Here is a 23,560-nt window from a genome sequence, read left to right on the forward strand (position 1 = left end):
AAAGTAATTATCTGCTAAAAGGATGCTAACAATGAAAGAATGTATCTTGGATTTGATGAAACCTGGATTTAAACTTACCTTTCAGGTCACTTTTTCAGGTGTCTAGTGGTTCTTGAAACTTTCTTGTAATTTTGATTCTCTTGGCTGATGTACTTCAGTGTGATGTACCATTTCAAGGCTATTAGCATGCCTTATGTATCAGCAATGATAGAAATGAGGAAATGTATATACCAAACATGTTGATGGCAGTAAGAGAACATAGGATCAGAGACTAGTGAAAATTGATAGACTGAGCAAAACTCCTGCTGATTAATAAAGTGGGCCATTAAGAATTATGACATCATTCGTCATTCTTATGTTGGAAGAAAGCAGAAAAATGTTTACATGTGTACTCTCTATATACCTATTTATACATCACAGTCTTTTGCTTACTTTTTCTGTAACAGGATGGCATTCTTGTCATGTTTTCAGCTTGTCATCTACTCTTAAGGATCTTTCTTGTGGAACTGTTTTCAGCTGTTTGCAGTAGTCCTAGGAGCTTTCAAACACACTGTGGAGTACATTTTGCTTATAATTATTATGCTGTATTAAGTACTGTTTATTGTGTTAATAATAGATTAATTATTACTAAATTGTGTGAAGGGACATGACAGCAAGCCTAGCAAAACATCCTCTTAAAAGCTATCTTGGAGCTGATGATGTACATCAAGCCAATTTTTGGTGAATCTTTATTATATTAAATAATCTGTAAATCTAAGAAAATATGTGAATGGAAGAGTAGAATAAATACATATTTTTGTTTTGTTTTGTTTTTTTAAACTACAATATGATCAAAAAAAAAGGCTCTGTCCAACAAATTAATAGCAAAAAGTCACTGTCAGACTGGCTAGTCTTTCAATACTAAAACTGCCTACTTTGGGAGTATAGTAAACAGGCTTGAAGTTAAGTGGGTTCACTTTTAAGGTATTTAAAATAGCATCTTAGTAATGTAAAGCCAAATTCTAAATGCTACTCCCTTATGGATACTTCATTTCTTATGGATTGATGTATGTATAATAAGAAAAAGCTCAGCAATTTTAATAAAAGAGCCATGCAAAGATGCTATTATTCTTCCTGGATTAATCAGAACTGAGGAAGAGCTGGCAATTTTTTCTCCCTCATGTTAATGCGAGGCTATCAACATTCATTACACTTTATTAGAACTTGGCCTGCTCTCAGAAGCTCTAGCAAGTACTATGATGGCAGTTCGAAAATCGGAATTTTGACAAATACCATATTCCAATATACAGCAAATTATGCTAGTTGAAGGTCCACTAAGAAACAAAAGGCAAATAATACCTCTTTAATGTCAAACTCTGTATTTAATATTATGGTGATAGGAAAGTGTATAAAATGTGTGTAAGAAAGGTTTAATACAGTAACATATCACCAGTTTTATTAATACCATAAAATCTGTGTTAAGAAAATGATGACATCCAGGAATACGTAAAGTCACGTGGGGAAGACCTATAAGTTTTTTTTTATTTTTTGTTGATCTTCTCCTTCTGATTTGTAATTTTGAATATTTTTTAAAAGACCTACTTGGAAAATGAGTGAAAAGAATGCATGTAGTACAAAAGGTATGATACTATTGTACAAATCATTCTGCTTGTATACTACATAAGAGCTCTTGTTTAAATATCACATATGAATTTCAGTTCAAACTTCCTCATACATTTTGAAGTGTTATTTCCCACAGATAAATCCAAAACTCTGGCAGCAAAATCATGTGTTCTATGCATAAAACAACCCCGCCAATAAATCTGCAATCAAATGCAAAGAAGAAAATATTCAATTTAAAAAGAAATTAATGTTGAAAGTGGTGTCTTAAGACTGGTATCCATTAAAGTATGTATGTGTGTTCAAACAACAACTACATAGTTCCTTTTTGTTGTTGTTGTTTTTCTTTTATTTTGTTCATAATTGGTTGCACCCACAATGAAGAAAGAGAAAATGGAGTGTCAGGAAGACTTTCAAAGTCAACCATAATGTAAATGGACTGATGTTCTAAAAACTCAGTTTTCAGTTTTTTTTAGACAATCCTTTTTGCAAGTAATATTTTAGTAGAAAACAATAAATAATATTTTCAACAATGCAATGTGGAGCACTCAGGAGTAAGGTCAGTAGCATGGACCTCCAACTTCCTTTTGAGTAAAAGAGAATCAGTGCACTACTGCAGGACCCTCTCTGCAATACAAACATACAAAGCATATCGATAGAAAAGCAGTATCATTTGTATGCTAGCTACAATACTCTTGAGTATGAATAAATCAGATCAACTGCTTATAATCATAAGTCACACTAGAGTCCCAAAGATATTCATGTGCATTATTATGTCCACTTTTATGTATGCTATCCTTAAAGAATTCACTTTCTCTCTGAAGTTTCTCTATCTTCATGTATTTTTTAAGTTCTGCTTTTCCCACATATTCTAGTAAAACGTACCAAGGAATAAGGGAAGAATTTAAGTAGAGATAGCAGAAGCTATTTTGTAGCATTGTTAGGAGGAAGGCTGTTGAGTTCAATGTATGGATATGAGGAAAGTGTCACCAATAATAGGGAAAGTAATATTCGGTGTGATGCTTCCAAAGAACTGTTAACTGTTTTACTTTCACAGACTGAAGAACAGCTCTTGAATCTTACACAAACAGCAAACACTCTAAGACCCAATTAAGAAAACACTCAAAACAAACCGTCAGCAACACTCAGAGTTTCTACCCCATCAGAAGAGCCTTTTAAGAGTTAGAATTTCCTTTCTCTTCCAAATCCAGACCTCTGACAAGTAACACATTCCAATAGACACACAAACACACTTTCTTTTTTATAAAGAGCATCAGGAGATTACTAGTACTGCAAGACACTATTAGGGGTCAAAGTCATCTGTGTTTTTTCCCTCTTCTGCGCTTCTTTTGACTCCCTTGCCTCATCTCTGTCTGTCTCTCTCTCTCCCCTGCCGGTATGCATTTACATCTAGGTCACTTCATAACAACTAGAAAACGTGAAATTTGGTGTTGAATGGCTGGAGGTTACAATAGACATTTCATTGATTTCAAATAAAATGTCAGACATAAAATGAAGCATTCATTTCTATAATTATCACTGCTTAGTGATACTAAAATTTCACCTTGTTGAAATAGAAGAGGGTAAAGAAACATATGAATATTTCCATAGAAGCAGCATGTTGAAGTCACTTTTCAGAAGAGAGGGTATGTTTTTAGTAACAGAAATATTTTTTAAGGAAACAAATAATAAATGCAGCAATTCTGGAAAGAAGTACCAAGAGATTATTAAAACTGTAAGGCACAGTACACATTTTCACACTTGTGAATTGAATGTGCTCAGTCATAAGTAAAATCACTGTTCTTGAAAAATCTCCTGTATTGCTTGACAGCTGGTTAGATGTTCCCTTGACAACTGCTCTGGTTAATCAAGGGTGTAAATGAGGCTGCTGTTTCAGTGTTTTGCAGGAGTCATTTTAGATTGTCTCTTTAATATCAACACTTTTTCAGTGAAGAGTCATGTGTGTTTTTGTTGAGATTTTTTTTTCCCATGATGTATTATTAAGTTGGGTTTGTGTTTGTCAGCTTGAAGGAAAAAAATAGCAAACAGCTCTAAAAGTAGTCCTCCAATTGTAACATTAAAAAGTGGACAGTAGTTTAACTGCTTTGTAATCATTTCTCAGAAGACTAGAAACCCCCGTCTACTATCTTCTAGATATTGATTTTAAATAAATAAATAAATAAATAAATACATCTTTCAATGACAACTTAGCTTGCATAAAATTAGAAGCCAATTCTCTTTATAAAGCCTGTGGGTTTTTTTTTGTACCCACTGATCTGACCTTTTAATTTTATGTCTCTCCTTAGGCTGTCAGAAATATGGCTGCACCTACAGCACTATACAGAAAATATAATTACTATAAACTATATTTTTTAAAGTTTGTTAACACAACCATGAATGCACCATTTTTAGATGATTACATTATGTTGTTATAATGCATGAATGCAGTTAAGAGTCTTCCAGAAGTTCCACTCTCTGGACCCATTCTCATCCGTATTGTCAAATATGTAATCAGTTTAAGATACTTTACTGTGTTTCCCTTGATATAAACTGGTAGCTGAAGCAATCATGCTATCAATTAGGGCTTAAGTCAGTCTTTCCAATGATTAGAAGAGACATCAGTATGTTTTTTTGATCATACTTTCTATTGTGCTCCTTTACTGCCACCTGGTGACCTGCTTGAAGAAAAAGAAATTGTGATCATTTCTCATGTGGAGAAGTAGCTGTGATAATTTGAAATAAAACCTTTACTTGAGCAAGATTATAACAGGTGACAGATTTAGAAGTGCCTCGATCTTTGCTAGTTTAAGAGGATTTATTTTAATACAATTTCCAACCTATATTAATTCCATACTTTATATCTACAATTGTGTCATAGGTACAAGCATGTTAGGTAAACATTGCACTTTGTTAGAAATTCAGTGTTCAGTCACCTGATTAATCAAGTTGTAACTAGTAACTGCATTAATCACTGTATGCAACCTCGGTTTCGTATCTGTCCATCAGTCTTTTGTAAAGAAACAGCCCCTGCAGTAAACCCTTTGTTAATTCTTGTTCTTAACAAGAGCTTATATAAAATCCACAGCAGCTATGAAAAATCATGTTATTCTAAGCCAAACACAGAAAAGAAGTCTGAACCTCTTCTCATTTCAAGTCTGTGGAAACAAATATTCAGCTACATCAGGCCTGCACCTTAGCATTTACAGGAACAGGTTGGGCTCCACATGGCTCCAGACCTAGTTAGATTACTGTAAGAAACTCTCTGTATATCATTCCCATGTGTCCCACACACATACATGTTTCCCATACCTACTCTCCACACACTCGGTTCTCTTCCGCTACGTGAAACCTTTTTATATCATTACAAGTGTGATGTGCATGAATCAGACCAATTGGTGCCTGACAAAATAATCCTGCAATAGGAATCATATTGCATTCTATTCAGTCACTGTCTCTGGAGGTAAAAATACGCCGGCTTTGAATGCAACTGAAATATGCCACTGAGATGTGAGGCAGATGGACTGAAATGCCTTCAGCATCTAAACAAGTGAAAAAGCACAACTGAGCTACAAATACGTCAAAATTTAAAGATGTCGGTGATTAGCCACTTTTATCTCAGGTGTTCTTTATGTGAGGTCAGTATCTCATAATAGGAGGTTAATTAGAAAAAGAAAGAAAAAATGTCAAGAGAATAAATCATCAGTTCGGTTTTATCTTTTCTAATATAGATAGTGGATTATTTTTTTATATATGAGGTGTGTGTAATAATACTGCTGCATTTATCTAGCTGCAAGATTAAGACAGATTTAATCTTGGTTTATAACAGAAATATTATCCAGTTGTACAGTTAGATGAAGAGACATTTTATTTCAGGTCATTTCTACTGCAGAACATTTCAAGCATATTCTTTTCTACATCATTGTTTTTAAAAACTAGAATAATTATCTTTCATATGTCCATATTTTAGTACTTCGTGAATGCAAATGCTGTGGTAAAGATAGAGACAGAATTTCTGTTTTAATTGCCATTTTTCATTATTTTCATAATTTTCTCAGAAAGCTGTCTTTTGGGCTGAAATTTTCCATGCTCTGTCTCTTTTCAAAAGCTCTTCTAAGCATATGTGAGTAATCTAGCAAACTCAAACAGTCCTAATTTTGTGGTAATGTAAGCATGAAAAATATGCATTTTTCTCACATTTCAAATGACAAGTTTTTCATTTCTGTGACATAAGACAGAGAGAATTTTCATGTATTATTTGCTTGGAAGTTCTTGCAAGGAAAGGAGCAAACGCTAAAGGCAGTGGTGGCAGCAATCCTAACATGAGCTCCGGAATACAGGGCAGTAGATTGCTGCTTACAGCCTCTGCTTTCTTCCCACAGCTCAGTCACTAATCTGCAGGCTGACATCAATCTAATCTTCTCTTCTCTTTGAGTTTTCGTTGCTGCATCTTAAAAAAAATATATAGCTTTATGTTCTTTGTGAAGTTGAGACCTGATGTTCAAAATCACAGTGTAATAGCTGCTGCTTATAGGTATTTATTATTTCCATTTTTCTGACATGTTACTTTAAAAGTAGAATGAATCACCAGATATACCTGAGTAAGGATAACCGTGTTAGCATGTATACGATTTAGGATACCTGGGATTAGCTTCATAAAGATACTGCAGTAAAAACCGTTTCAGCATTGAATAATCTTTAAAGTTTATTTTAATTGCACCTATTTTTATTTTTCTATGTCTTTTTTTCTTTCCTTTGCAAAGAATCAAAGCAAGAGAACTTATGTACCCAAAGCAGTGATAATGTTTGAATACCAGACATTTGCAATGAAAATTCATAATGCTGAATTTAGCTTGGTAGGCTAATTGCTTGAAGCTGATCAAAGTGACATAGACCATGCTGTTCTATTCTTTTCTATCAGACAAACATTCTTATTTATGAATATTGCCACATCACTTAAAGCTTTATTCTTTGTAAGTTGGACTATTGTCAAATGTGATATGTAGGGTTAAACCTTGAATTAATATAGAAACTGCAGAATATGCAGATTTCAGAAATCTTTCTGAAAAGCAGGGACAAGGCAGGGGTGAGGAGGAGGCACTGCCATGGGTATATTAGGTCTATGCCAAAAAATCCACATTGGCTGATGTCAAGGAAAGGTTATGAGTTGCTTTTCCCCACAAGAAGGGTAAATTTACTTTCACCTGAGAAATTATCTTTATACACTGTGATTTTCCTGGAGCAGAAGTATTAGTAGGAACATGAAATGAAATTCAAGGTATTTTTCCATACCATGAATTGGCTGGAAATCAGAGTAGATAGAAGTACTTTCTCCAAACTTGTCCTTATGTGAGTATTTAAAAAGGGAATCACAAAGGCCTATTATTTATTGAGAAGGAGCTTGTGTTTATTCAGTTCACATTTTATAAAGATATTGTGAAAATTAGCTAATCTTCAGAATGGCAGATATTGCTGCTGACTCCCTACATTAAAAATGAAATGTTATTATAACTTTATACTACGTAAGAAGGAACTTAAAATATTAACAACTTCATTTTTTTAAAACCTAAAATTAAAGAAAAAATGAACATTTTTCAAATTCAGTTGAATAGTCTAAGAGACTGGGTCTCATTTTTAAAGGGCGATCTAGAAGATGCCACTCAAATACCTGTCTTGTAAACAACTTTTAAAACACTGTTGTTCCTGATTCAATAGTAGGAAAAGTGTTGCATACTTACAAAGGTGAAATAATTTAACACATTTCAACCCCGTGCAGCAGAATGCAGTGAAAAGTCAATGAGTTAGTATTGACTGAAGTAGCTCTGGAACCAGAAGCAACATAGCCATTAGAAAGGCAGGATTTATTTATATGGGTGCATCACCTGCTGATATAGACATACTGCCTATGTGACTTGTGTTGGTGGATGTACTGTTTTTTTCCTGCTCACTCAGATGTCATTGAACTGCAGTTAGTGTTAGAAATGTACCCATATTCATTAGGGGCCTGATACTATATCAATTTATGTCAATACAGTGTTCCCAGTAACTTCACCCAGAGGTGAAAACTGAGGCTCTGGATTTCATGCTGGATCTACAGATAGGAGGATAGAAAGTAAATCTGTAGACACAAGTACAAAAGCAAAGCTCAAGGCATAACACAGGATAAGTTATACCATGGAAACAGACAAACAGGTGGTGGTACATGAAGAAGTCAGCATTCAAGAGTGCGGTAGGTTTTGCTGCAGTTCATCCAGGAGTAAATTTATCTTTGGAAGGGCTGAGGTGTGTCATTTATAAGAGTAGTAATATCTGCTTGTAGTGTTCAGGGCATCATGGGCTTTAAAATATGTTAACTCTTTCATAAGTCTGAGGCCTGACATGAAGATTCAGTTGCACCAACACAAAACAGTTTACGAGATTCCTGGCATTGTCTCTTAGTTCAGCTAAAAACATGGGAAATTTGGCAGTCCAAATAAATGTATACATTTCTTTCAGGATCAAAATGTTGTGAAAATGTAACATTTTTCTTGTTAAAGGCATTACTCTGGAAACACAATTGTATGGATATGACTGAGTAGAGTTTGATGACCTGTATGTTAGCGTTTGTGCATGTAGTCAGTAAACATGAACATGGTTCCCAAAAGGAGGCCCATCACACTTACTTTTAAAGTATTTGAAAATTCAAACTGAGGATGGAAGTGGGAAACACTTGTACAGAATTATCAAAGCTTGGTTTTAAAGAACCTATCAACTAATATTCTCGTATTCTGCCATTGCTGCAATAATGTTTATGCAAATTCCTTTCTAAATACTAAATATATATATTTGATATATATATATATATATATTTCAAAATCATCTTGTAGGATTGGGTTTTTGTTATTGATATTACTCATAACATTTCCTGAGATCTCATCATAGACAGAACTTAAAGAATTTGGGGTGTCTGATTTAATGTTCACTAGTGCTTGCTTTACAAATTCCCTTAACATTATATTCTTCTTTATCTATGAAGCTCAGTACCAGAGTTTACATAAACAGCATGCTTCCCAAGTAGCAATAACTATATCACTTTGTAATCTTGCTGCTCTGAGGTATGCAGCCTTTCATTTCTTACTCCATTTCTGTTTCCCCCGTAGGGCAGGAAGAGGAAATTTCCACCTTTGGAGTTCAGCATCATTCAACATTAATGATACTTGTCCAACAATCTTCTATACTAGGGAGACCACATGTCAGCCACACTTTGCACTTACAATTTATCAGTACCCACTTGCGCATGTAAAGATCTCTTTCTTCTTCATCTCTGTAAACATTTCAAAAACTAGAGTCAAGAACAGCAGGAAAGCAAATAGAAGAGGGACATTAAAAGAAGAAACTTACATCTTTTGCGTCCTGGTTAGTCCATGTAGCCATAAAACTAGAATTCTTATTGTCCAAAGGCTGTCATCCCTCATGGAGTCAGAAGCATCTTTTTCACCTTGCCTTTGCTGTATGAGATTCGAATACTCCTCTGTCAGTGGCATAAACAGTAATGAGATCTTCTGTTTCCTTCCAGCTATATGTTGCCTGTTAGCAGTCCTGAAGGGTACTGCATGATTGAAATGGCTGCAGATGGAAATCCTCCTGTACAACACAGACTCTCGCTCTCATATCAAGCATCTCAGGTGAGTCTGCAAAACATCAAAAAACAGTTATTTGCTTTGAACACACAGATATCATTATATGCACTTACTTTCTCTTTAATATGTCATTTCACACAAGGCATCCATAGTATTTCCAATGATTTCTTCAGCTTACCGAACCCTGAAACGTCTATTTCAGCTGCTTAAAGTCCATGAAAAGGACACTGATACTGCAAGAGGAAAAATAAAATGTTTGCAGTGTCACTGACTTAGGCCACAGTGCTGCTAGGAACAATTCAGATAATGCCTAGCAGTAATCCTGGTTACTTTTTGTTTGCAATCGACACTGTATAGTGGAAGGCAGTTATGAATCATCACTGACTTAACCTGGTGTCAGAACTGTTGCTAGGATTTGCCTTCTGAACAGTATTATAAATATGATTGTCTCCATTTTGAAACTGGTAACAGAAGACTCACCCTAAATGGGCAACAGGCCAACTTTCCCAGATCTTGAGATTTTCTGTTATTCTTTGTCTCCATTTTATCACCTGTCTTTGTTCTGCATTCTAGCATCACAAGATTCTTTCTGCATGGTACGTCTTAGGTGGTTTGGGACGTGAGAATTTGAACTATGATTGAGAGTTCACTTTATAAGTTTATTCACTAAGAGACAGTACAATTAACTGTAGAGATACTAATCATGATGTGCATTGCAAGTTACTATAACGTTACCATAATGTTATGTTAAGGCTGCTAGGGTATTAACAAGATTAACAGGAATTTTTCTTGTGTGCTTCCTTAAAATATATTCTGGTTCTGTCAGTTTAACTCAGAACAGGACCTTTACAGGAAAAAAATGTGCTTTATGGTGTACTAGCATGAGTTTGAACATCTAACATTATGATAAAAACCATTGACGCATGAAACTGAGGAGAGCCAACTGAAGTTATTCTGTGGTTCACTGGGTCTGCCCCCAGGTCAACACTTTTGTAAAATAAGTCCAATAATAAAAATGTTGCGCTGCAAGAGAATTGTTAGATACATACATACATACATACATATATATATTGTTATATATATATTATATATTGTTATATATTGTTAGATACATACATACATACATACATATATATATAGATACATACATACATACATATATATATTTATCATAGACATTGTACATTCCAGCTCAGTGCTTTGCTTAATTCTGTAACAGGTTCACAGATGGAGAGAAAATGTCTGTCTGCGAATACTACTTACAAATCTTGTCCGAAGCTATGCTGGTTTACAGCTATGTTTGATAGGAGAGAGAGTCAAGTGATATGAAATGAATTTGACAAGTGCTGAACTGATGTCTTTGAATTCTTTCCATGTGAAAAATCTGATTTAATTTTATCCATGCTCTAAAAGGTGTAGTGTTTTCTTTTTCTTTTCTTTCTAAATGAAATGCATTGTAAGTAGAGGAATATCTGAAGGCATTCATGTTCATTGTATCTCCAAATTTCACTTTAGATTGTCAGCAGCATAGTTCACGCAGTGATAAAAGCCATATAAGAAACAGCAAAACAAGGTAATATAGATATGTGAAATCTAGACAAGTCAACATGATGTTTTCCTCCTTCTGCTCCTAAATTTTGCAGTTGGTGTCTGGATATGATAGTGAAGGACTCCTTATCTATAAATTATCTCCTCACGTAAATGATTTCTCAGTTTTACACATCCTGTGATATATTTGTTGTTCCATTGATTTATTCATACTTGAATTGACTAGGTTTCACTCACTTTCTGGATTGGTGGCATTGTATAAGTAAATTTATCACAGAATGATAATGAATTTTTTTACCTGATTTTTTAAATTAAAAAAAAAAAAAAAATATATATATATATATACATATATATATATATATATATATGATCTTTTCATTTCCTGATAGGCAAAGGAACTTAGGCATGGTGAAGCCCCATATCAGAGCTCTAAATAGTCAAGCACCAGCTTTGAGGGTGGAATTCATAGTACTGAATGAGTCACTTACAAAACCTTTAAAAGTTATGGACAAGGTTTTCCCTCCTAGATAGGTAGCACAAGAACACTAGACTTGGTCAGACGCAGTATGAAATTGTTTTGGTTGTTCCCTTGGCATCCTTATCAGGATGTTCTAGGTACTTATAACCCTAGAATTTACTAACTAAACCTTTCCCTTTTCTCCTGGTCTTCACTATAGTGGTCCATTTTTGTCACTCATCTAGGAAATGTAAAATCTTTATTTCATAATTCCTTTTTGGGGGGATTCTGGAGGTCCCTGATCCTAAGGGAAAGCTTTATCCTTTAGTATACAGTTTCTCCTGTGTTCCTGTGCCAACCCTCAACCAAGATTGTAAAACTTGTGTAAAATGAGGAAAACACTAAAAAAACCTTAAACCATGTTTAAAGTTAGTTAAGTCTCAGAATTCAAATTTATATTTCATAGAACATATGTTGTTTTACACATTTGAAGATATACACACACATAAAAACAGTCTCTTTGTACAAAGTAAAATAAAAAGAGAGACGTTTAAAAAAATCCTATAATCAAATATCATCAGTTTTGACCATCTTCAACTAATGGCTGTTTCCTTTATCTCGTATTATTCCTTCATTGCTTATAGTACCATCATATACCACATTCTTTTCTGCTGTTTCTCTTCTTGTTTCGGCAGATCGCCTTTGGATCGATCTTTCTTGGAAATGTTCCTGTTCATGAAAAGGTTCCTCGATGTGTTGGGCAGATACATGGCTATAAAGGATGCATTAGGGATTTTCAAGTTAACAACAAAGAATTGTTCATCATAGATGAGGCTCTCGGAGGGAGGAATGTTGAGAACTGTAATGTTCCAGTATGTGAATATCATCCATGTCACAATGGTGGGACGTGCACTAGGTAAGAGTTACCATTTTATCACCTATTTACACAGTGGCTGGTAGGTTCATCCTTAATGAGAAATTATTATAATTTTCTGTGTAATAAAGTAATCACCTATCTTCTGTCCCGATAATGCTTCATGCCTAACCAGAGAGATTTTACACCTTATTTGCTTACATGAAAACAGATATAAAATGTAATTACATTGTCCATGCTACATGCATATTGGGTTGCTGCCAGAATTCCTTCATGGTCAACTAGTTCACCTATAAGGCATGGTGACTAAATCAGACTCTTTTCACAGATAGGACGAGATCACATAAGGTCTCATTTTTCTGTCTAACAACTCTATATCCTGCTAGGCCTGTACCCTCACCCATCCTCATGGTGTTCTGGATACACATCACATGCATTCATCACCATGCTATGAAAACACCAACAAGTGAGTCATCACCTTCAGCACTTATGAAAAAGTATGCTCAAAGAACCTTTAAAAGTTAAAGTGCATCAAATGAAAGAAGAAATGGGATCCAAAAGAGATGTGGGCTAAAAGCACAGAGGATGGTGTTTCAGTTGAATGATGGTTCAGTTGAAGCACAGTAAGTTTTTAAGCCATAGTAACTTGTCTAAGGCACTCAGAATTTGAGAACTGCATTTCTGTTTAAAATTGATGGTAATTGGTAAGTAGTTGCCATGCCTGTTTTATAAGTATTCAGGTTCTGCAGTTCTGACTTAATAACATATATTTGCCAGAACAGGATTTGCTTTTTCAGAGACTGATCATTCCTCTAGATGTCACAAAACAGATTGTGTCTCAGAATATGGAAGTCCCATTTGGATAGGTCAATAGATAGGGATCTTCAGAGGTGCAATTCCTGCATCCTAAAGTCCTGATGCTTCATTTTGTCCACAGTATGTGCAACACAGCTCCATCACTGTATACCATGTAATTAACTAAGGGGAGAACAAATTGCTTCTGCTTTTCTGAGAAGTGATGAAAAATATGCGTGTGACACATCTACAAGATTCACTCTTGATGAGTCATGTACCCATCTTCTACAATTTCTTTGTGCTGGATGTAAACAGGGTGACAAGGTGCTGGCAGGCATTTTACACGGACTCTGCCTGACAATGCCAGGGTCAGAAACCCATTTCTTCTCTTTACTGATCCCATTTTCCACAGCTTTTCATCAGATTGAGGAGGTATGGAAGAATAATGACTTTTATACCTCCTGATCAACCTTGTCAGGTCTGGCTCCAGAGTGTCTCTAATGTGGACGCGAATACTCCTCAAAGTTTTTTCCTCTAAATCTATTGTCTTAAGACCTGAATTGATTGCTTCAATGAATGAAGCATCTCCCAAAAGGAACAGAAATATTCTGTGAGAATAGACTCTTCCTGTAATTCTTTCCAGGCAATTCCTTGTAATACTATTTAGGAATCTATGTATCAAGTATGTAGTCTAGCAAACTCTATATAGTAAACAGATCAACTTTAGAGCTGTAGTACTCATCACATTCTTCCTAGTTACAAATGTTCCTTAATACTTCTTGAAGCTGAAAGACACTACTCTCTCCCTTAGCTCCACAATGGTTTATTAGTTGCTTTATCCTCAAAACTAGCTGATAAACCACTATTCAGATTGCAAGGAACCCTGTAGTAGTTCACACCATGTTATATGTGGAACAGGAAAACTGAAAAAAGAGGTGGATATTCTGTATATAGTTTCTATGGAAAAAAAAAATCTCAGTTCCAGTGTTCAAATGGTGCATGTAGACTACACAACATTGTTATCTTCAGGTAATGATTTTATATTTATGACTGCAATAATAAACTGTAAATAATCTATTGTTTTTACATGGCAAGGTTTTAGCAGCACGGGGCTGCAGGGATGGCCTCTGTGAGCAGAGCCCAGCAGCTGCCCCATGTCAGAGCAGATCCAGCTCCAGATGGCTCCAAAAGGGACCCACTGCTGGCCAGAGCCAAACCAGGGAGTGACGCTGGGTGGGCCTCTGAGAGAGCAGATTGAAGAAAGGGGAAAAAAACATCTTGTGGAGAGCCCGCGCAGGAGCAGGCCCCGGGCTGGAGCTGCAGCCTGTGGGGAGGAGCCCACACAGGAGCAGGGGGTCTGGGGGGAGCTGCTGCCCATGGGGGACCTGTGCTGGAGCAGTTTGCTCCTGGGGGATGGACCCCGTGGTACGGAGCCATGTGGGAGCAGTTCTTGGAGAGCTGTTGCCTGTGGGCAGCCCCTGCAGGCTCAGTTCGAGAAGGATGACATCCCGTGGGAGGGACCCCACGTGGAGCAGCAGCAGAGAGTGACCGTGAAGGAGCGGCAGACACAAAGCATCAGGGACTGCAGCCCCCATTCCCCTGCACTGCTTGGTGGGAGGAGGTAGAAGAGGGTGGATAGGAGAGAACGTGATTGTTTTGTTTTGTTTTGTTTCGTTTTTCTCACTGCTCTAGCTTGCTAGTAATAGGAAATAAATTACATTTATCTCCCATATGCTGTCTGTTTATCCCTTGGCAGTAACTGTTGAGAGATCTCCCTGTCCCTTTCTCAGCCCATGAGCCTATTTTTCCACCATATTATCTCCCCCTGTTGGGTTGAGGAAGGGAAGTGAGAGAGCGGTGTGGTGGTGATGAGCTGCCCATCCATGTTAAACCACCATGTCAATAGTAGTAATATTCCCATCTCCACCATTAATTTTATCAATTTGTCTACTTATTACTGGAAACAACTTAGTTGTATTTATTGTATTTTTTTTTTCAGATGAAACAAGCAGTGATTTGACAACTCTTACGAAACTATTATTGACTTGTTTCAGATGTTGTCAGTTGTTTCACTTACACTGTTAAGTGGCAAGAAAAAAAGATTTTTTTTTATTGCATGTTATTCTTCAGGTGCTTGGCGACTAATTAGAGCTTTTGCTTTTGAAAGGCCATGAAGTATTATATAATGAATAACTCAGCCATGTTTTATAATGAGCACTGGAACTTGTCAACACATACTGCTCTGCATAGGCAGGTGTGTTTCATAAGAAACATTTTTTACAGTCATTCCTAAATGAAAGTTACTTGCCTGACAAGGGTCAGACACTGCCCCAGGGTGTCCAGGAAGGGCCATGGTGATGGTGACAGGCCACACAATCACCATTTTGCCACAGTATGAAATTAATGAATGCATCATATTGTGGAAGTCAAAATCTCCTGTTATTTTTATTCTTTTGAAGTTATGCTTATATGGTTATATCTATGCTCTAAGAGCCCCTCTGCTTTCATAAAAAAAAAAAAAAAAAAAGTGTTATCACAATTCCATTTATATTTTGACTAAAAATCTGTGTGTAGTACAAAAGCCATTCTGTTTTAAACATATGCTCTATCGAATGAGTTTTAGTATGAATCTAAATTTATAATTCTTTACATAACTGTTATTTTGTTAGTTTTTAAAAACTATTCTCTTTCATTTGTAAATGCCCTGTGGCTTTTAGAAGCACTTTTGCACGTTCACTAGCTCTTTCACTGCACTTTAAATCCATGCTAAATGTAGCATTCCAGAGAGTGGTTTATTTCAGAGGAAAAAATAACAACTATTCAGTAAATTTAGGACTTGAGTGGCATATAGTTCTATGGCTAATTTTGTGAAATCAGAGTTTATTTTATTTTAAGTTCTTGTTTGGAAAGGGCATGGTAAGATTAACCTTGGAAGCTCTTAATATTCTGTGTGGCCCCTTCTTCGTGTGAGCCAGATGTTGCAAACCAAGCTTAGTGTTAATTAAGAAGACACATCTGTGTGTAGGAAATAAATTCATAAAATTACTTCACCAATGGTTTGACAATTGTCAGATGCAATGCTAGTAGCAGTTGATTAATACATTTGTTTTAAATTGTATAAAGACTCAGGAAAATGTAAACATAGACAAGTTTGTTTTTTTGTAGTGCACAGTACAATCTCAAAGTTAATTGCTCCCACGAACACTCATGTTTCCAGTGTCTCAAACTATTCTCACAGTGATTTTTCTTACTGTTGTTGTTCCCCATGTATTGGTGCAGCAGATGGGTCCATTAATGTTAATCAATTAGCTAAGACTGAAAAATCAAACTCAATTAGCAATAAATTTCAATAGAGAGGCACTTATCTTCAGATTTCAACCACGATGAATGCCATATGCACCAACTATGCCAGGAAAGCAAATTTTCAGTTTTGGTCCCTGAAAGTGCAAGAAATACCTCCCCAGAAATGTAGATTTCATCAGTAGTGTACCTTTACAACTACAGATAGGAATGGCCACATTTTAAATCATATTTCAGAAACTGTCTGTTTTCCACATGTTGAAAGAACATACTGTTCTTAAGTTTTAAAGAACTAATTCACGGAATGAGAAAATCAGTCTGAAGTTTTTTCCAAACTTCATCTGAAAAGGTTTTTAATGCCTTTTTGAAAGTTATAAAATGAATTTTAAATTAGCTTTATTTTAAGCAAAAAGAAAATTTATAGTGGAACTTGATGAGTGATGCAATTCCATATATTGCAGCTATTGAGGAGAGTAGGTGAAGTGACTTGACAAATTTCATGGTTCCTTTCTTCTCTATATATTCTCAGTTGTTATGATTGCTACTTTTTTTTTTTTTTTTTTTTTAGAAAAAGAGCTCAAACTGAAGACCTTGGAGACTCTAAAATGTTGTTCTGACTATGTTTGCGTCTCATTTTCCATTTCAAAGGGGTTATTCAAATATTGAATCTTTCCTATGACATATGCTAGAAATAATTCTTGTGCTTCCTTGTGCCCATAAGACAGAAATGCATGTCAAGTCAGGTTTTAGCTGAAGGAATTCATCTAAAGGTAAGCTTTTATCCCTTTATAAATGTTTTTCTCAGATTTTTAGCACAGGTCTACATTATCAATCTCACAAAATCTGATTTGTGGGGTGTTTTTTTTTTTGAAGTAAAGATGAGAATAAGCTATTTCCTATTCTCAAAGCAGGGACCATGGAAGCACCTCCCATGTAACATTAATAGTACTGTAGGTCAATTTTTTAGAACTGCTAATAGGTCTCCCATCAGTGCTTTAGATGTAAGGTAAGAAAGGAACCAGATATTTTGAAGTAGCAGAACTGATCATATTACAAGGATCCTTTTACAGATCTCTTTTATATACTAGGAGACTCAGGCAAGAATGTTTTCCAGAGCTCCCATTTTCTTGTTGATGCTGTTGTTTGATATATGAATATGAATCCTAGTTACATATCATTAGGATCCACATGGAGTCAAGTCCAGTTGCAGGCTGGACTTGACTCCATATGGATCCAGCTGGACGAGGGCATCGAGTGCACCCTCAGTAAGTTCGCAGATGACACCAAGTTAGGTGCGTGTGTCGATCTGCTTGAGGGTAGGAAAGCTCTGCAGGAGGATCTGGATAGGCTGCACCGATGGGCTGAGGTCAACTGCATGAAGTTCAACAAGGCCAAGTGCCGGGTCCTGCACCTGGGGCGCAATAACCCCAAGCAGAGCTACAGGCTGGGAGAGGAGTGGTTGGAGAGCTGCCAGGCAGAGAAGGACCTGGGAGTGATGGTGGATAGTCGGCTGAATATGAGCCAGCAGTGTGCTCAGGTGGCCAAGAAGGCCAATGGCATCCTGGCTTGTATCAGAAACAGTGTGGCCAGCAGGGCTAGGGAGGTGATCGTCCCCCTGTACTCAGCTCTGGTGAGGCCGCACCTCGAGTACTGTGTTCAGTTTTGGGCTCCTCGCTACAAGAAGGACATCGAGGTGCTTGAGCGGGTCCAGAGAAGGGCGACGAAGCTGGTGAGGGGCCTGGAGAACAAGTCCTACAAGGAGCGGCTTAGGGAGCTGGGCTTGTTCAGCCTGGAGAAGAGGAGGCTCAGGGGCAACCTTATCACTCTCTATAGGTACCTCAAGGGAGGCTGTAGCGAGGTGGGGGTTGGCCTGTTCTCCCACGTGCCTGGTGACAGGACGAGGGGGAATGGGCTAAAGTTGAGCCAGGGGAGTTTTAGGTTGGATGTTAGGAAGAACTTCTTTACTGAAAGGGTTGTTAGACACTGGAACAGGCTGCCCAGGGAAGTGGTGGAGTCACCATCCCTGGAAGTCTTTAAAAGACGTTTAGATGTAGAGCTTAGGGATATGGTTTAGCGTTAGGTCAGAGGTTGGACTCGATGATCTTGAGGTCTCTTCCAACCTAGAAATTCTGTGATTCTGTGATTCTGTGATATTAAGTTCAGAAATAATATTTTAAGTTCTGCTGTGTTCAACTCATGCACAAAGATAAACCAAAAAAAAAAAAAAAAAAAAAAAAGGTTTCATTTTTATCTAAGTAGATTTGACATTGGAGAAAAAGGAGTAGATTTCCAGATGGGAGTCATGAATTCTTTTCCTGGACCCACATATGTTGTTCATACCTTAAACTTTTACAGAATTTTCACTATATGTGCCTGAGTAATGCTGATTTGCATAAGGAAGATATCCTGCTTTCTGCTTCCTTCCAAACGGCTGGGTTTGGCTTAGCTCTGTCAATACTAAAGGTGCTCACCTACACGTTTGACAACTCCAGCAACTGATGGTATTACTATTTCAATTCATGCTTCTACATGCCATTATTTAGGAAGACTCATTTGGGAGACTGAACTTGTTGGATCCTGTACATTTTATTAAATTATGTAGCTAGTGTAGCTGGTTTGCTAGATATGAAAGAGATTCACATTTGAAAATTCATTTTTTTTTTCTAATGCTGATGTCAAATTGGGCTTTGATGAATAAAAATATTATTTAAGTTTACTTCCAACTTGTTTTATTTTTCTGATAGAGAGATTTTTCATTGTATCAGGTTCCACCTGATCTTAGGAAAAATAATGCCACTCTTACTCAGAAAATCTGTCAAATCATTTTTGAGGAGAATGAATACCATTGGTTTTCTTAAAATGACCAAAATCCTGTTGGACATACGTTTATTACATCATACTTTTATGGGAATGTCAAAGAGGCAAGCAATAGAGAAAATTTAATCTACAGTTTTACTAACACTATGTTGTAATACATACTGTTGTGTACAATAGAACCTGACTGCTGTTTTTCCTAGTCCAACATAATTTCTACTTAAATTTCTTTAAAATATGCAACTCTTTGTCGTGGTTTAACCCGGCTGGCAGCTAAACACCACGCAGCCGTTCGCTCACTCTCCCCCCTCCCTCTCTGGGACGGGGGAGAGAAATGGAAAGTGAAGCCCGTGAGTTGAGATAAAGACAGTTTAATAAGACAGGAAAATAATAATAATAATAATAATACAATGATGATAATAGTACTACTAATAATAATATGTACAAACAAGTGATGCACAATGCAATTGCTCACCACCCGCTGACCGATGCCCAGCTTAACCCCGAGCAGTCCGGCCCCCTCCCTCCGGCTAGCCACCCCTATATATTGTTTAGCATGACGTCAGATGGTATGGAATACCCCTTTGGCTAGTTCGGGTCACCTGTCCTGGGTCTGTCCCCTCCCAGCTCTTACTGCACCCCCAGCCTGCCTGTTGGCAGGACAGAGCAAAAGTCTGAGGTGTCCTTGGCTTGGTATAAGCACTGCTCTGCAACAATTAAAACATCGGGGTGTTATCAGCACTCTTCTCATCCTAAGCCAAAACACAGCATTCCACCAGCTACTAGGAAGAAAATTAATTCTGTTCTAACTGAAACCAGGACACTCTTTTACCAGTGATTAAAATGTGGTACACTTTTCAGAATTTTTTAGCTTCAGAACCTCATTTTCTGACAGAACTATTGTTGAAGTAACAAATTCTGTTGGTTGAATAATAGCATTAAAATCCAAATCCAAGCAAACAAGTTGGAAAAAGAGATGATCAAAGAGTAAACCTTCCTCTGTTTTTAAAGTAGGCAGTACGGTGGTGGTTCTATTAAAAATGTCTGGAAAAAATCAATTTTTTCTGTTCTCAGATCTGCAGATTTAGTATTCTATTAGTGTGAAAAGCAACATGCTGAAAACAGAGCATGCAGAAAAAGCAAGGATCCAAGTATAAATAGACTTTAAATTCCTCACTGTTCAGACAATGTGCAAGCTGTGCACAAAATTTGTTAAACGTGATGTTTATATATTATCTCAGTTCAATTGTATTTAAATCAGAGACGCTTCAATAGCTCAAATTTTAGTGTAGTTATTGAAATACCAGTTAGTATCATTTTAATAGCAATCATTCTGGAATGATTTGACTCAATTCCCAGAAATACATGCAACATCATTTTCAAGGATTACCGCACAACCAAATTGGCATTTGTGATACCACTGCTTCCAGAAGGGGAATCTTATATGGAGTAGCTTTAAAACATCGGGGAAATGAATCAAATAGTATCCTTTTCCGAAGTGACTGAGATGTTTAAATGGATGTATAACTACTCAAAACACTGTTCAGACATGTTTGTCCAACTAGAGAAGTAGCGCGTGCATTCTTGTAAGTTCACTGCTCTGTAAATCCTGACAAGTAGTATAGCCGGCACTGTTTACTATATGGTTTATCACATGTAGTAGATGTATGAAAAATGATAAATGTGCACATTCTTTGTACTAATGGTCACACAAGATTCCACAGAGATCATGTTTTCAGTAAAATGTGTATGTTTTCCATAAGGAACCATTATAGGCTCTAGCTGTTTACTGTAAGATATCACAATAAAATTACAAGACTGGTACTGAGAAAGATGAATAATGCAGTATCTGTAATATATGTTAGAACATTTATTCCTTTGCTCCTAACTTAACGCACACACCTACCTACTAATGATAGATTTCTGGACTTCAAGCAATGAAAATCACATAAGGGAGGAAAAAAAATATGACATTTCAGTCCTTACTAGTGTGGTTGAATGGAGATTGAACAAGGTTCTGAATAACTGTTTGTGGAGCTTATCATGGAGAGTGAAGTTTATCTGAGGTGACCTCAGAGAACAGATTTTGATTATGGTTTTGAGAATCCTTCTTCACCTTTGGCATCTTGTTGAATAGAGAACTGAAAATCACATGGTTAATATTCAGCCTGAATGTGGAGTGTCTGGATATGAGCTATAGTAGTGTTAGGAAATTTTTTTTGTTACTTTATTTCTTTCTCAGTGACAGCATTTCAGTTCACTTTTTAAAAGTTATTTTTAGAAAGATAGGAAACCGGATTTTATTTTATTTTTATGACTGTTAAGCCTTGTTGGTTTTTGTTTGTTGGTGGTTTTTTTTTTGGATTTCATAAAAAAAAAAAAAAAAAAAAAAAAAAGCTTTATGATCATATGTAGAGCTAAATACAAACAGTGGCATACACATACTCATAGTTCTCTATGTGCATGTCCATATGTTGTATGTGCATGAATACAATACATTTAGATTAGGCTTCTTTTAGCTAGCCAAACCTAGCCAAAATCTAGCTTTTAGGGAGGAGAAAAGACAGAAATAGAAGGGACATTCTGCCTGTACCAATTATCTACAGTTGTCTAGTTGAATATTCAAAGGCAAATGTAAGCTCACTAGTCCCTCAGTTTTTCCTCGCTGACTATTTCTGTGGGTCAATATATGGGATGCTTGTAAAGACAGTCTTGCCCACAATTGAGTCCAGTTGTTTCAGATTACCTATCAATCTTAAAACTTGTGAAAGAGTGAAATGGTTTGAGTTTTTATTTTTGCTAGGGAAGACCTATTGAGGTTGTATATTGTTCTTAAGTGAAAGGGTGTGTGTGTTATGTGTAAAGAATCCATAGACTTAAGAATTACCTGGTGTCTTGCTAGAGAGTTAGTGCATCCCTGTTCAAAAAAGATTGTCTTGTTCAAGAACATGTATGATAAAACCACTCTTAAAGATTGATTCTTTCTAACATAATACCTTAGCAGATACAAGGATAGAGACCTTCAAACAAGAATCTGTTTCTCCTTCAACCAGGACCTTCCTCAGATTATCTTGATGAGGTTTTATAGCAGAGGTCTGCACAAAGTCTATTATGAGTCCATTGGCATTCTCCTTAATCCATGGAGTCTTCTAGCATTGCTCTAGTCAAGTTGTGGAACAATAAAAATCCTAGAATCATTGAATTTCACAACAACACTGTAAAAGCTCATGGAATTATTTCCAGTAATAGTTATCTATTATTATTATTTCATTTATCCATTAAACAGTACCACTGCTGTTCAGTTACCTGACTAGAATACTGTATTACTAAATAAAAAGTCCTGAATAGCTTTAGAAGGGTTTCCTTTAGGGACAGGCTTCTCTTTGTAATAGTTGTATTTGTACTATTATCAGACTCACCAGTCATACCCTGCTAAACTACATACTTCAGATGCTCATAAGAGTACAGCTGGTATGGCTTCTTTGCTACTTCAAGAACTGATAGCGCGTAAGTGTTATGAGTTAGAAGATCAGAGATGTAAAGGCATGATTTGTACTACTCCACAAGGCCTCAGTGTTCAATAAGGGATACTGTGTTCTGTTGTATTCGGGTCATCTTCTCTGTATGCCCATCAATTTAGCCTTATTGTGTTCTTTGGAAAATTCATCTGGCTTGGAGGTCAGTGTTTACACTAGATCTCTTCTCGCATTGCTCTAGTAAGGTGTTTTACAGTCAGATAAGAAAGTATTTCATTGCTCTGAAGGGAAGTTACACAGAAGTGACCATATTGTTTCTTCTTATTGTCTTCTAATGTGCTTGTGTTATTTTAATTGGACCATATGAAATAGTAATATCAGTTTTTGGACATCCTAGTCATTGCTGCACGTGAGCCACTTCTAAATATATTAACACATAAATTACTTTAAAAATTATTTTATTTTGGTGTGTACATGAAAGAATATAGAGCTGCTGGTAGTTTTTCACACTCATACTAGAATAGGTTGTAATAGCAATGAAATCAAATTCTGAAAAAGTCCAACTGGAGAGAGGGTGAAATGTCCCAGACAGAGACAAGTTACTCAGAATCAGGAAAATTGTTTTAAGCAGTTAGTCAAAGTGCAAGTTATAAGGGCTCCTCTATGCTGCACTGTTATTTAAATTGAATCTCCCTGTCTACACTCAACCCAGAATTTTCTCAAGATGGCAGAGGGGTATGCAAGCCTTCAGTTCCGAAGCTGTGGCCATGACTTCTCTTTCAAGTTTCCTCTGAGGCTGCTAGTAGAGAATGAAGTTTCATATCTTAGTTACCATCTCGTCATCTTTGCTGTAATCATCAGGAATTATGAAAGTGTGAGTTAAGTATGTGTTCATATATGAACACATGCATGTGTATATGCACTCAGACAGTTTAATTACCATATGGTGGCTCTAGTTCTTCAGCATGTATTGATCATATATTTGTAATTGTCATCTCTTCATTATACTATGGAGTTTTATAATACGTTCTTGGGGAGGGTGCAAAGGGCAATTGGGTTTATTCCGTCTCCCACCATTTGT

At 36.5% G+C, this 23,560-nt stretch overlaps 1 protein-coding gene across 1 annotated transcript in view; it reads left to right on the forward strand.

Annotated features, from left to right (window-relative positions):
* Nucleotides 1-23,560, forward strand: part of EYS (eyes shut homolog) — a gene marked incomplete at both ends in the record, with an annotated part of 718,966 nt that overhangs the window by 597,928 nt on the left and 97,478 nt on the right. The window contains 2 exons of the mRNA XM_084285295.1: nucleotides 9,152-9,260; nucleotides 11,916-12,136. Coding sequence (XP_084141421.1) covers nucleotides 9,152-9,260; nucleotides 11,916-12,136 — 330 coding nt within the window. The remainder of the gene's footprint in view (nucleotides 1-9,151; nucleotides 9,261-11,915; nucleotides 12,137-23,560) is intronic.

The sequence above is a fragment of the Netta rufina genome (genome assembly GCF_964035555.1).
Source record: "Netta rufina genome assembly, chromosome: 3".
Classification (NCBI taxonomy): Eukaryota; Metazoa; Chordata; class Aves; order Anseriformes; family Anatidae; genus Netta; species Netta rufina.